We start from the raw sequence: 15,828 nt of genomic DNA on the forward strand, positions 1-15,828 counted from the left end.
TATCCATAAGTAGTGTAAAACATTATTCTTGGCTACATGTCCCACCCTTGGGGTCCCTCCTTTTTTTGGTTATAGGCAAGTATCTCCGAGGTGGGACCCATCCATATTATTTTTTTATTTTTTTAATATATAGTGTGGATATGGTATAGGTGGTTATGACGGAAATGACACTCAATTCAACAGGGTTATCTTTTTAAAAAATAAAGGAACACATCATCTGAACAGAAGTTAACTAATCTTCTTATGTTAAAATTATATGACTATTAATCCTATTTCACACAACCAACACTCCGGGTCAGAGCATTGATCACAGTGCCCAGATTGGCCATAGGTCTTCTAACATGAAATCAAGTGCCTTATAGAAATGAGGCTATTGTTTCGGTCATGAGACCTTCAGATGTTGTTGCATACTCTGACCCTGAATGTCTGAGTGAGACTGGCCTTAGGTAATTAAGTTGCCTAAGTAGATGTCGAAGTTCTTTTTACCATCTTGCTGCTGTGTCATTCACATAATATCCATGGAGGTGTATCACGGTTCTTAATTGCATACATTGTAAAAATATTTTTGCTGCATGGAAGGACAAATGTTAGATAAGAATTAATGGTTATTACTCTAGTGTCTGCGCATGTGCTGTGCTCAGTTCGTAGAGCAAAGGTCTCTAGGACCAGGAAGGGATGGTCATTGTTTAGTCTGCTGCTTAAGTAAAGGTTAAATATCTCAACTAATCTTTAGGATATTCTTCAATAACATCTGAATTTTCTCAAAATGACTTTCTGGAGGACATGAAGCATGTAAATGAAGTGGACCTAGGCAGTTTATTTTTCCTCCTATACTACAAATAAAAAGCTATGACCGTGGGTAATGCATTCTCACCAGGAGATATGTCCTAGCAAAGCTGTCCTGGATTTGTTTTTTCTTGGTATTTTCTTCTTCAGACAATTGCCATGGACCGGTTGGATGTATTAGGGGAACATGAGGCATTGCAGCAATTTTTCGAAGGTAAATTGTTTTCCAGAACACTTTTGTGATGTAATCTACTAGTATATCTTATGGTAAAATAACATTGAATGTTCAGCACTTAGCTTGCCCCCTCTATAGTTATGTTCAACATTTTTAGATGGCACTGTTAATGTAAATCATTGTATTAATATAAATGTATAAATTGCTTTTAGACCAAGAACCATTTGCAGTTTGGGTATATCACACATACCAATTACTTACTGTAGTCCTTACAGACCACAATTCTTGCATTTAAAAAGCAATACTGGAATGGAGTTAGGAGCCTATACTTTAATATATGGTACTCCGGTCCAATGTTCATATTTTTTTTATTGACTTTTTAACAAAAGTATCGATTACAGGAACATCTTAATAATTATGGAATACATTCTTGGAAGAATTTTTTTTTTTTTTTCCACATATTGGTACATTCTAAAATCTGTCCTAGTTTAAGAAAACACAAACAAAAGCCTTAGTATATCTACATGGACCTGTAGTGCTTTGGGATAAGATTAGTTTCACCTGTACAAGACCATGCTGAAAATATTGCAAAATATGCCCTTTAGCAGCATTATTCAGCCAGTTTTTCTCCATTAACCATAAATTGAATATTAAATTTGAGTTGACTGCACCAGACTAGATTCTAGCGGCCATTTTGAATTTAGATGTCTAAACATGACCACCTTGTCACAAACATTTGTATATTTTATAATAGATTATAATTAACATAGTCAATGTTTGTGACTAGGAACAATAGAAATACTAAAATTGCCAGGTTCAAAATTGTGTCCAATGAAAATATCTCCCCTCTAGCCTTTATTGTATTAGCTTTTAATTAAAAATACTGTGAAAGTTGGAAGATTCTAGGAGAAGTAGATAATGCTGATTTGTAAAAATAACCTCTATTCGGCTCACATTTGGGGGGGTAGGGGGGAGCACCCTTGCTAAACTTTCCACCGTTCACTAGTATGGGTATTATAAGCCCCCTGTTTTTTCTTGCTGTATTACTACAGAAGTGTGGTTGTGGAGGTGGTTATGCGTGTGCCTTGATTAAATGGGGGCTCAATTCATTGTGTTTGAGACAGCCAGGCATGTATGATAGTTGACTTTGGTCATTGGCCCCATTGATATTAAATGTAGAGGCCAGGAACTTACATGATGACAATTATATTATTCAATTTAAGTGCTCACCGCAGTTATATAATGAGGACGAACATGAGGCTTAGTGTGCCCAGCTTAGTTTATCGATTCTGGTGATTTTTATGTATGCATGCATATGGCTCTAATTAGTCATGTGGCTTTGAGCATCAATTACAGCTTGACAACGCCGCCTTTTGCTGTTGACAAGGGGCATTATCTGCTGAGGCATGCCATCCCACTCTTCTTGAAGAGCAGCCCTCAGGTCATTAAGGTTCTGGGGTACAGAGTTACGATTCTCTACATGGCGAGGTTTTCTATGGGATTCAGGTCTGGAGAAAGTGCAGACTACTCAATTTTAGGTACCGCAGTCTCCAGCAGTCATTCCCTAATAAAACGAAGTCAATGAGCCTGACTGTTGTCGTCCATGGCCTATGTTGATCATGCAGAGGCAGAATGACTGGATTAATGATGATATTAAATTATAAGGGGCTTGTCACTGTATAATTAACAAAGTGTAGGGCAGTTCTGTATTGACTAGATACACCTGGCCACATTGTAACACCACCAAGGGCTCCTCTGGTGACACAATAGTGCTTGATATATAGCGCTGTTCTTGACTTCTCCAACATCATTGGCAGAGCCAATCCTCTACTCAGCGTGAATTCACTTTAATTTGTAAACTGCAATGAGGCCATTGGTTCCCTCATCCAGCGTACATTACGCCTCTGTCTGGTGGTGTGGTCCGGTATCCTTGTAGGTCGTCTAGCACTCAGACCACATTGATGTAAACTGTTTTGAATGGTCTGATGTGACACTTCTGTGCCTCTTGCCTCCCTTTAAATGTATTCTTGTTTTTAACCTTTTGTGATATTTGATACAAGTAATAGATGTACTTTTATAATTTATGCATGCTATACATAATTTGTGAATAGGGCTTGTTCAATGCTATTTGATTTTATAGCCACATTTATAGTTACAGTATGTAAAACGTTCTTTTCTTCTCTAAAGCACGTTTCTGCTTGCTGAATTTTTATGGTCAGTGTAAAAAGTAAATGGATACATGAGGGGTGTAGATACAGTAGACCCTTCATCAAAAAACAGACACCCCCAAAAATCACTCGCCAGAGGATGGGGTCTCACACGCAGATAGACTTCACTCCCAGACCCCTTGCCATTTCACTGAAGTGTAGCAATTGTCTCCCCCTGGTGACCTGGAACTGCCACAATGCTTAGGAGTAGAGTGATGCCAGTGGTACAACCGGGTCTATGTGAGTGAGCTCTGCACTAGCCAACTCTTCTTATTGCAGGGTCATTTGAATGCGTTTTGGGGGGGGGGTGTATCTGCTTCCTTTGAGGAGAGGTCTCCCGTATCAGTCGTCCTGTATTCTATTTACATGTATACAGATAGCTACCTGAACACACTTTTTTTTTTTTTGTTTTCTTTTTGGGGGGAACTGTATCTAGGGATAATTTTTGGCATCGGGCTCATCTGTAAAGTATACTACCAAAATCCTGAGAAACTATGTATATATATTTCTCCTGGTATTAGTACAATGTTCTTAGCTCGCATAATACAGCAAGAGAAGAAAAAGTGCCTTAGGTGGCCAGCCTAATACGAAAAGTAGGAGATAAAAAGCATTTACATACATTCACACAACCTGACTAGGGAAAGTCATGTACTATTACCAGGGTTACAAACCTAAAAAAGAATCTTCTTCTCCCCTCCCCTCCCATAAGTGACCCCCATTTTGCAAATTACACCTATCAATGAAGTCATCTAGGGGTTCAGTGATCATGTTGACACCACATATGCTTCACAGAATTCTAAACCATTGGGTGGTGTAAAAGAATAATTATATTTTTAGCAGACAAAACGATGTGGGCCCACACCACCGGCATCAACCGTTCCTGTGCCGTTGGTAAGTAGGTGGGGTCGGATACTCATGAAAATCGCTACACAATGGTGCACACTCAAAGGGGCAACAGTCCAAATGCTGCTAACATTGATTGTGTGGACATACCCTTAAAAGCTGGACAACTGTGTAATAGCCCAGAGTGAATCCACAGTGTCTCCATCTGCTTCATTATGGTGGATGTTCCAATCTCTTATTTCAGAGATTTACATGTAAACCCACGGTCTAAGTGCTCAGCATAGAGCCCAGGATAAATGCAAGCCAAACCTTACTGCTATCTTTGGGAGATAGATTAAGCAAATGAACAGCAGGTCAATAATTTATTGTAATTTTTTTTTTTTGTATGCCCTTAACTATGCAGTTTAAGTGAAAAGGCTGTTTTTTATTTTATGGGTCGGTTTGACTGCAGCAATACCAGGACTATATTGGGTTTATACTGCATATTTGGCTACTCTCACACACTAAAAATGCTTTTAAAAAAAAAAAATAAAAAATTGCATCACCATTTTTAAGCTCTAATTTTTTAATTTTCTTGCCAACAGTCATGTGAGTGCTTGTTTGTTTGCGGAATGACTTGACGTTTTTATTGGTATCATTTTCAAGCACTAACTTTTTTTTTTTTATTCCGAATTTTTTTTTTTTTTTTTTTTTTTTTTTTTTTTGAGGCAGAATGAATAAAAAGCAAAACTTGTTTTGTTTTTCCACTCACTGCTTGGTAAAGTGAGAGCATATTTATTCCTCAGGTCAGTATGATTACAGTGATTTAATAAATTTGTGTTTTTGTGTTTTGCCTCTACACTACACTATTTTATAGTAAAAAAAAAAAAGTTTTGAACCACTGCATTCTGACAGCGATAGTTTGTTGTTTTTTTTTTTTTTGTTCTCCCCCCCCCCCTCCCCCCTTCACTGACTTAGCTGTATGGTGACTTTTTTTTTTTTTGCAGGACAGGATGAGCTTTTCAGAGATACTTTATTTACTTTTTGATCTCGTTGTAGTCCACTTTTTTTGATCGGCTTGATGAAAGCCTAGTTTTTGGCCACATTTTTTTTTTTTAATGTTCAGTTAATTAGTGTGACATATTTATAGATTTGGATGTTCTGGACACAGCATTACCAAATGTGTACTTTTTTTTTTTTTTTTTACATGTTCATTTATATTTTCAATTTTTTTCATATGGGGATTAAAAAAAAAAAACTTTTTTCCCTAGTCAGTCTATGGGACATTTCATTTTTCTTAGTCTGATAGCTGGTGTAATGCATTGCTGTGCACAAACATAGTAATGTATGACAATGACAGAACACTGAAACCAACAAAGAGAGGGCTAGGCACCACCTATATTGGTAAAAAACACTGCTTAGACCATTCTCTTGGCCTGGTTCAACAGGCCACCATAGCCAGGTAACCCGGAGGTACCGTATTTTTCGGACTATGACGCACCGGACCATAAGGCATACACACCCAGGTTTTAGAAGTGTAAAATAGGAAAAAAAAATTTTGAAGCAAAAAATGTGGTAAAATATTTAATCTAAACACTGTAATATTTCACTAATGTAACTGTAAACAACTCAACAGCAGCATTGACAACCATTATTTCTGACTTTGAGCTTTAAGTCCAGAAATTTCTCTAATTATCAGGGAAATCCCAAGAACTCCTCATCACTACTATCCGAATGATACTGTTATGGGGGGATCTGCTGCTAACGCTGTTATTGGGGATCTGCTGCTCACACTGCTATGGTGATCTGCTGCTGACGCTGTTATGGGGTATCTGCTGCTGACACTGCTATGGGGATCTGCTGCTGACACTATGGGGGTTCTATTCATGTCAAGTGGTTTATTACAATATCTTCTTGCCTATAAGCAGAACTAGAACTCCAAGCATGTCCTGTATGGCATGCTTGGAGTTCTAGTTCAGCACAGTAATGTGATTTTTTACTATAATGTACGGTACTTTATTAGGGGAAGGGGGTACCTATACTTTATTGTACTGTAACGGTTAACCTCTTACCGGAGCAGACTCCAGCTATGATAATGATGTACATTAAGCCTGGCCCTGTCGCTGCATCAGAAATCAGGAAGTACGGTAACAGTGATGAAGAGGCAGGGCCAGTGGGGAGGAGGGAGTGCTGTGCTGTCCTGGAGGAGGAGACTGTCCACCGTACTGAGCGCAGGTAACGTGCAGCGGCAGTCATTTCATCACTAGAGTGGTGGTGATACACTAGCCGCCGCCAGCACCGCTCCTGCTACCGCCGCCAGCGCTGATCCTGCTCTGTAATGTCTACTTGCTATCTCCCCAGCAGCTGCTGGATGCCGGCGGCTGCGGAGATACCATGTGTGTCAGCTATTGCAGAGCAGGAACTACCAAAAATAACGCGGTGCTTGCTCCCGATGCCCCCTCTCAGCGCCGTCCCTTTGCCCTTCAAGCCCCATATAATCCACATATAATACACTATTCAGACCATAAGACGCACGCCCCACTTTCCTCCAAAATTTGGAGGAAAAAAAGTGCGTCTTATGGTCCGAAAAATACGGTAGTTTTTTGACCTCAGCTTGACATGGCAATGTTCAGGGCCCAATGATAATGGCATGGGGCTCCTGATCGGGTGGAAGAGGAAGCTCCCCTCCCTCTCCCAACCTTCCTAAATTTTGAGCTCACTCTTGAGATTTAGGGAGTTAAACAGCCAGGAGCAGTGAGGGCAGCGGCCCTGTCTGTGACAGCTGAAGCTCTATCATTTAAGCCAAGCTCAGAGCGATGCTAGTGCGTGCACAGCTCCTGTGCCCGCATGATAGCCAAGATGTACCAGTACATTAATTTGCGGGAACACACTGCAAAGTAGGCTATGCCAGTATGACCAATGTCAGGAAGAGGATAACACTATTCTCCACACTAGACTAAAACATTTGCACACTTGTTTAAAATGTAAATATACGGTATATGAACATATTACACTGCTCAACATTGAAATTACACTGCCAACGACGAAACGTTTTGTAACTATACATATTGCATGTCTTAAATCGTATAATTTATATAAAGGATGAAAAATGAAACACCATTTTGAAAACTTCTCGCATTATTCAGTTTAAAGAATGGGTACCACACAAGAAATGCACGCTTACACACATTTCCTGCTAGCAATGAGTTTATAATGGTTGTCCGAAGAAAGTTCTGCCATGCTTAATGCACTTTAGCATGCAAATCAACATGATTTGTTGCTGGCAGCTCCCTTTCCAATTGGCTACCAATAACGTTGCAGATGTGCATGATGGAAAATGAGTCTGCAGACTCTGCAGGTTATGGGACAGTGATTTTGGAAAAAAGAAAAGGCTCCTGAGACACTTTGGAGAATAAAGCTGCTGGAATATAGCCATTAGTGTCCCTGGAATTAAAGCTACAGGAGTCAAAATTACTGTTAGGCTATGTGCACACGGTGCGTTTTTCTCGGCGTTTTTGCGCGTTTTTCGGGTGCGTTTTTGGCCTCAAAACTGCATGACTTTGCTTCCCCAGCAAAGTCTATGAGTTTTCATTTTTGCTGTCCCCACACAGCGTTTTTTTTCAGCTGCGTTTTTGTGGTGACCACAAAAACGCAGCATGTCAATTATTCCCGCGTTTTTCACTGCGCTTTTCATCCATTGAGTTCAATGGGATGTTGAAAGACGCAATGAGAAACGCAAATAGCTGCGTTTTGGTGCGTTTCTAAGACCAAAAACGCAGCTATAAGCGCAGGAGGTGGGTAGTAAAGTGACGTGTACAGGAAGAGGATTCCTTCTGTCAGTATAGACAGAAGCATGAATCCTCCCGGTACCGTCACCGCCGCGTCCATCTCCCGTCCTGTGCATGTATGCTGCCGTGCGGCGCCATGTACAGGCAGGAGGTGGAAGCGGCTGCGAAAACAAAAGTTAACAGTAGAATAAAAAAAAAAAAAGTTATACTCACCTGTCTGCAGCCTCGCGGTGCCATGCCCGCTCCCAGATCCTCTCACCGCTCCCGCTCCGGCCGTGTGCAGTCTCCCCGGGGCAGGACCTTGCTTGCAGGACCTGGCGATGGATCACCTGACGCATCAGCTGATCGAGTCTCGGGCTGACGCGGGCGCCCGGCCGGTATCAGCGGATGCGTCAGGAGACTTCATCCCTGATTACCGGCAGCTGCTGCAGCGATCGGACAGGATCAGACTCCCGCCCCATCGCTCCGGGAGCTGCCGGTAATTCAGCACATAAGTGAGTATTATTTTTTTTTTTTTTCTACTGATGCATCAGCTGATTGTATAATCGGCTTTTATACAATCAGCTGATGTGTGATGGGATTCACATCCTTGAACCTGACACATCATCTGATCGGTATGCCTTCCAGCAAATCCATCAGATGATATTGGATCCGGATTGGACGGCGCGGGACCCTGACCCAGGATTACTGCGGAGGGGGGTTTATTTCAATAAAGATGGAGTCACTAATTGTGTTGTGTTTTATTTCTAATAAAAATATTTTTCTGTGTTGTGTTTTTTTTTTATCTTTACTAGAAATTCATGGTGGCCATGTCTAATGTTGGCGTGACACCATGAATTTCGGGCTTAGGGCTAGCTGATAATATACAGCTAGCCCTAACTCCATTATTACCTGGCTAGCCACCCGGCATCAGGGCAGCTAGAAGAGTTGGATACAGCGCCAGAAGATGGCGCTTCTATGAAAGCGCCATTTTCTGGGGTGGCTGCGGACTGCAATTCACAGCGGGGGTGCCCAGAAAGCATGGGCACCCTGCACTGTGGATTCCAATCCCCAGCTGCCTAGTTGTACCCGGCTGGACTCAAAAATGGGGCGAAGCTCACGTCATTTTTTTTTTTAAATTATTTCATGAAATTCATGAAATAATTTAAAAAAAAAGGGCTTCCCTATATTTTTGGTTCCCAGCCGGGTACAAATAGGCAGCTGGGGGTTGGGGGCAGCCCGTACCTGCCTGCTGTACCCGGCTAGCATACAAAAATATGGCGAAGCCCACGTCATTTTTTTTTTTTTGGGGGGCAAAGAAATCCTGCATACAGTCCTGGAAGGAGGATGCTGAGCCTTGTAGTTCGACAGCTGCTGTCTGCTCTCCTGCATACACTATTGGATGGAGGATGCTGAGCCTTGTAGTTCGACAGCTGCTGTCTGCTGTCCTGCATACACTATTGGATCGAGGATGCTGAGCCTTGTAGTTCTGCAGCTGTCTGCTCTTCTGCATACACTAGTGGAGAATGAAGAACACATTGAAGAAGGAAATGACATCAGACCTTTTTTTTTTTGTTCACTGATAAAAAACGCATAAGGACGCAGTGAGCAAAAACGCAGCAAAACGCAGCAAAAAAACGCACCAAATCGCGGCAAAACGCGTGCGTTTTTTGCCGCGTTTTTTCGACGCAGGTGCGTTTTTGTGCGTTTTTAGCGGCCAAAAACGCACAAAAACGCAGCGTCAAAAAAACGCAGCGTGTGCACATAGCCTTATTGTGAACAGTTAAGTGTAAGATGAAATGATCTTTATAAGGCATAAAGTTCAAGATCACACATTTCCTTTTGTATTTTAAACAAAAAAAAATTGATCTTTTATATTTTTTAAATTACACAAGAAAAAAAAAGGAAATGGGCCAATGCAAAAGTTTGGGCACCCTGAATAGTTAGTACCTAGTAACACCCCCTTTTGACAAGTATCACAGCTGGTAAACCCTTTTTGTAGCCAGCCAAGCATCTTTTAATCCTTGTTTTAGAGATTTTCATCCATTCTTCCTTGGAAAAGTCTTCCAGTTCTGTGAGATCCTTGGGTCTTCTTGCATGGACTGCTCTTTATCGTTTACATTTTTTCATTCTGGTTTCTTCGTTTTTGCCTAAAATACAAAGGAAATGTCACCTTTTAACTTTGACTTTTCATTTCCACTTCAATTTGCCTAACTGTTCATAATAACAATAATTTTGACCAGGGGTGCCCAAACGTTTGCATGCCACTGTATATCTCAAAATCCCAAGTTTGATAGTAACGTGAAAAAAGTGGGTAAGTTCACGGGGCATGAATAATTTTTCAACACAAATTAATGTATTATACACATGAACACACGTGTATGCAAGAATTCATTATATGTGTGTATATTTCAATGTTGAGTGTATATTCATATACAGGTGGCTGGGACTGGCATAAAAGCACCACATGTAGTAACCTTTTGTTTGCATAAAGATTTTGCAACGTTTTAAGGTGTTTTATGTACAATCTGCTACAGATACCTTGATGAATCACATCCAAAGTGTTTTGGTATGAAATTCTCTTCAGCAACCGTTAGGCTATGTGCACACGCTGCGTTTTTTTGGCGCTACGTTTTTGGCCGCTAAAAACGCACCCGCGGCAAAAAAAGCGGCAAAAACCGCATGCGTTTTTACCGCGATTTGGTGCATTTTGGCTGCGTTTTTCTGCGTTTTTCCAATGCATTGCATGGAGGGAAAAACGCAGGAAAGAATTGACATGTCCATTTTTTTTTATTTTTTTTTTTTTTTTAAAGCTCAAACGCAGCTTAAAAAAAAGTTGTGTGCAGACAGCAAAAATTAAAACTCATAGACTTTGCTGGGGAAGGAAAGTCATGCAGTTTTGAGGCCAAAAACGCACCCGAAAAACGTGCAACACGCCGCGGAAAACGCACTGTGTGAACTTACCCTTAGACAGTTTGAGTGCACGTGGATAGGATCTAAATAGTAAAAAAAAAAAAATGGGTACCAAGTAATGAGGTCATAGTCCTCTTACTTGGCACTGTTTCTAAAAATAAGTAAAATAAAAATCACATGTTGACTGGTGAGTCTATTTATTTGATGTCCAAAATGCTTTGCCTATAATATTCTATTGATAAAAGAACAATGACTGTATCTTCGGTTTTCTATTTATTCAGTCATTATCTGCAGTGTCCCTGTCCAGAATTCTTTGCTCTATTGTTGTAAAGACTTCCGCTCCCATATTGCCTGGAAAATGTATTTAGTTTCTTTCCTTAGGCGCAAAAAATCTTTCAAAAGGGTTGTTAGAAATGGCTGATTTCTCTATTGAGAAGTAATGGTGTTGAGAATGTTGTGTTGGCAGGTACTTACCGGGATATGTGCACAATTGATAGCTATACACTGTGTGCAGAATTATTCGGCAAGTTGTATCTTAGAGGATTTTTTTATTATTGATCAGCAACTATGTTCTCAATCAACCTAAAAGACTCATAAATATCAAAGCTTAATATTTTTGGAAGTTGGAGTGCGTTTTTTTGGTTTTTTTTTTTTAGATTTGGCCATCTTAGGAGGATATCTGTTTGTGCAGGTAACTATTACTGTGCAGAATTATTAGGCAACTTAACTTAATAAAAACCAAATATATTCCCATCTCACTTGTTTATTTTCACCAGGTAAACCAATAGAACGGCACAAAATTTAGAAATAAACATTTCTGGCATGCAAAAACAAAAACCCAAAAAATTAGTGTCCAATATAGCCACCTTTGTTTTATGATGACAGTCAACAGCCTGCCATCCATAGATTTTGTCAGTTGCTTGATCTGTTTACGATCAACATTGCGTTCAGCAGCCACCACAGCCTCCCAGACACTGTGTTCCGAGAGGTGTACTGGTTTCCCTCCCTGTAGATCTCACATTTTATGAGGGACCATAGGTTCTCTATGAGGTTCAGATCAGGTGCACAAGGGAGCCATGTCATTATTTTTTAATCTTTTAGACCATTACTGGCCAGCCACGCTGTGGAGTAGTTGGATGCATGTGATGGAGCATTGTTCTGCATGAAAATAATGTTTTTCTTGAATGATACCGACTTCTTCCTGTACCACTGCTTGAAGAAGTGGTCTTCCAGAGACTGGCAGTAGGTCTGGGAGTTGAGCTTCACTGCATCCTCAACCCAAAAAGGTCCCACAAGTTCATCTATGATACCAGCCCATACCAGTACCCCACCTCCACTTTGCTGGCGTCTGAGTCTGAGTGGAGATCTCTGCCCTTTACTGATCCAGCCTCTGGCCCATCAAGAGTCACTCTCATTTCATTAGTCCATAAAACCTTTGAAAAATCAGTCTTAAGATATGTCTTGACCCAGTCTTGACGTTTTATCTTATGTTTCTTGCTCAAAGGTGGTCGTTTTTCAGCCTTCCTTACCTTGGCCATGTCCCTGAGTATGGCACACCTTGTGCTTTTTGATACTCCAGTAATGTTGCAGCTCTGTAAAATGGCCAAACTGGTCGCAAATGGCATCTTGGCAGCTTCACACTTGATTTTCCTCAATTCATGGGCAGTTATTTTGCGCCTTTTTTGCCCAACACGCTTCCTGCAACCCTGTTGGCTATTTGCCATGAAACACTTGATTGTTCGGTTATCATGCTTCAAAAGTTTGGCAATTTCAAGACTGCTACATCCCTCTGCAAGACATCTCACAATTTTGGACTTTTCAGAGCTTGTCAAATCTCTCTGACCCATTTTGCCAAAGGAAAGGAAGTTGCCTAATAATTAAGCACACCTTATATAGGGTGTTGATGTCATTACACCACACCCCTCCTCATTACAGAGATGCAAATCACCTGATTTACTTAATTGGTAGTTGGCTCTCAAGCCTATACAGCTTGGAGTAGGACAACATGTATAAAAAGTATCGTGTGATCAAAATACTCATTTGCCTAATAATTCTGCACACAGTGTATTGAACCTTTACTATTCATCTAATATATAATTAATATATGTGTGTGTGTATTGGGATTCATGTTGCCAGTCGACAATTATCAACTTCCTTTCCAAGTAATTCAACCACTTCAATGAAGGTTAATTAGATAGGAATGGGTGTGCCGAACGTTAGCTGGCTGGGAACAGCTAGTTAGGTTATAAGTAGAGATGACTGTAAAGTTCGGGTTCGTACAAATTCTAACCAGATCAAGACTTTTAACTGTACATCCGATTCTTGTAAAGGTTTGTCATCCAAGTAAAGCTTGTTGAAAGCAGCTGATCAGAAAGCCTTTCCCGAGTGGGTACTTCTTGCTACATCACAGCCATGTCAAATATTGGCTGGAGCCCACGGGGTTTTGTTTTTTTTATTTCTTTTGAAACAAAAAAAAAAACTGAGTGGGATCTCCTCTATTTTTGATAACCAACCAAGGTAAAGTAGACCGCTGGGGGTTGCAGCCCACAGTTGTCTGTTTTACCTGCATTTATTATGAAAAATAAGTGAGATTCCGCCTCCAGTTTTTTAACTTTTATTTCTGTTTACACCAATACAGCTGAACCAATCAGACGCTGGCACACAGTGGGCGAGGGAAGTAGAGAATATTCATGTACTTTAATCAGCAGGCCAGAAAAGATTCTGACTGCTGTCTTATTTTAAGGGATACACTGTATGTATAATTGTCCTGCTGTTAGCCCCATTTTGCTTCGTTTTTCAGCCTCCTAGCCCTCACTATGACCATTTTACAGCATGTAAGTTCAAGTTTCTATTGACTTGTATGGGGCTTGTTGTCTGGGGTCAAGTCCAGTTCCCAAACCGAACTTTGGCTGCACTTGAACATCCATGGGTCTAATCATTTCTAAATTTAAGACATACACTATACCTGCTGATCACGCATATGTTCTGGCAGGTATCTGCTGATGCAGTGCATCAGTGCCGCTCACCTCTTGATGCAGGAATGAGGGGTACTGGAAAGCCCCATTAACTTTCGGTTTTATACCAATTTCTATTTCGCTTGTATAAAAGAATGAAAGGCATTTGTCTGTTATCCAATTGCTTACATTATTTTATTACTCATAGTTCCAGTAAAAAAAGTAAAATATCAGTCTGAAATAGCATTCCCACATCATAATACTGAGGGCAATTTGCCATTGGATTCAAGACTAGAAATTTCTCAAACTTCCTGTTCACACAGAGCAGCTTCTTTGTGTATTATCTTTTTATAGGTAAAAAAAATTTCACCTGTGCATCTTGGTTCCATGGAAGCACAGCCACTGATTAGTCCCTTCAGCCCCAAACCTGTTTTCACCTTCCTGAGCAGGCCATTTATATTTTATTTAGTGATTTGCATTTATTTATGTAAATATAAAAAAAAAACTTTTTTTTTCAAAACTTTGGAATTTTTATGCCCTTTAATCCAGATAGTTATACCACACAAAATAGTGAATAAATATTTGCCAACGTCAACTTTACATCAGACCTTGGTGCACCATCACATTATTTGTGTCATGTCCGAACATTCCTACATGAACTGTATCCTGGAAAGTGGATTGGTCATCGTGGGCCAGTTGAATGGCCACAAGTCTCCCGATCTGACCCCCTTGGACTTTTATCTTTGGGGTTATCTGAAGGAAATTGTCTATGCTGTGAAGATACAAGATGTGCAGCATCTGAAACAATGGATACTGGAAGCCTGTGCTAGCATTTCTTTTGCGGTATTGCTGTCAGTGTGTCAAAGGTGGGAGAAGAGGGTTGACAATCCAACAGCAGCACTTTGAACACATTTTCTAAGTGGTCATAAAATTGTAAATAACTAGTGAACAAATAAAGTTTATATTAAAACCAAGCACACCATTGTTTTTCTTGTGACATTCTCTAAGTTTGATGTTACATGACCCTCTTTCCATTGGATAAAATAAAGTTTGATTTAAACTGGCCAAATACAAAATGGCCACCATGGTCCCCACCCATCTTGCAAAGTTTTCCCCTCCCATATACTAATTAGCCAAAAACAGGAAGTTGATATCACCAACCATGTCCATTTTATTTAGGTGTATCCATATAAATGGCTTACCCTGTAGAATGAGCGGCAGCGGGAGCAGTTACAGCCGAGCTGGTAACTTGGTAAGTATAGCGCAGGCACGCAAGTACTTTTGAACCCGCATGGGGTCCGCACATCACTAATTATAAGTCATTGAGTAAGTGCAAAAAACGTAGCACATAAAACTGTACTAAAAGAGCAGAAAACCACGAGGAGATATCCTGCTACAAGTTAAGGTTTTGATGCAGAAAAAATAAACAGGAAAAAACTGTGTGAACATAGCTTAAATGTGGTTTAGCCACACTGTGGGACTTAGAATCCATTTGGATTTAGGAGCTCAGGTTTTGCTGGATTTCTTATTTGGGGAAGCTATAGTGCCTTTGCAGATCCTTTGGGTACCAGTAACGTGAAAGCTTCCTATATTTCCATTATGGGTGTGTTAACTTTGATCGGTAACGTGTATTTCACGCCACTGTGCATTATCATTAGGTGAACTTTCATGTTATATTATTCTACAAGTTTTAGTTGTATATGTGTCACGCTCCCCGGGTCCTCACCCCCGTTCCCCGGCTCACCTGCCACGCTCTCCGCTCCCCAGTCACCGGATTCCGTCCGTCCCAGGGCTCCGGGCCCCCGATCCCGGCGCCCGACAGCTTCCCTGGACCTGGCCGGCTCCCCTGCGTCCTCCTCGCAGCCTCCTTCCCTGGCTTCTGGCACCCGGGCAGCGCGCATGCGCATTAGGGCGCGCGCGCGGTCACTGACCCTTTCTTAAAGGGCCAGCGTCCATTAACAGGAAATGAGGTTGCACAGGTACAGGGTATATAAGGGGTCATTGTCCAAGGGGGCGGGGCCTGATCTTCGTGTTCCCTGAGCTAGGAGTCAGGTCTCCTGGTGTTACTGTGCTCGTACTCACCTATCTCTCTTTGTAGAGCCGTGCCTGCTTCGCCATCCAGTCTGCCGTGTCCTGATCCCCGCACGCTGTCCGTCTGCCATCTGACAGTCCGTACCATCCCGGATCCCTGCGGTGACCCGTCA

General features: G+C 41.1%; 1 protein-coding gene across 2 annotated transcripts in view; it reads left to right on the forward strand.

The window, feature by feature from the left end:
- Window positions 1-673: 673 nt before the first annotated feature.
- The window catches only part of MYRFL (myelin regulatory factor like), a 335,757-nt gene continuing 320,602 nt past the window's right edge, over window positions 674-15,828 (forward strand). For both annotated transcript variants that reach the window (XM_075344883.1, XM_075344884.1), the window contains exon 1: window positions 674-1,000. In XM_075344883.1, the coding sequence (XP_075200998.1) occupies window positions 946-1,000 (55 nt within the window). In that variant the 5' untranslated portion in view covers window positions 674-945. The remainder of the gene's footprint in view (window positions 1,001-15,828) is intronic.

Source organism: Anomaloglossus baeobatrachus, chromosome 4, assembly GCF_048569485.1.
Source record: "Anomaloglossus baeobatrachus isolate aAnoBae1 chromosome 4, aAnoBae1.hap1, whole genome shotgun sequence".
Lineage (NCBI taxonomy): Eukaryota > Metazoa > Chordata > Amphibia > Anura > Aromobatidae > Anomaloglossus > Anomaloglossus baeobatrachus.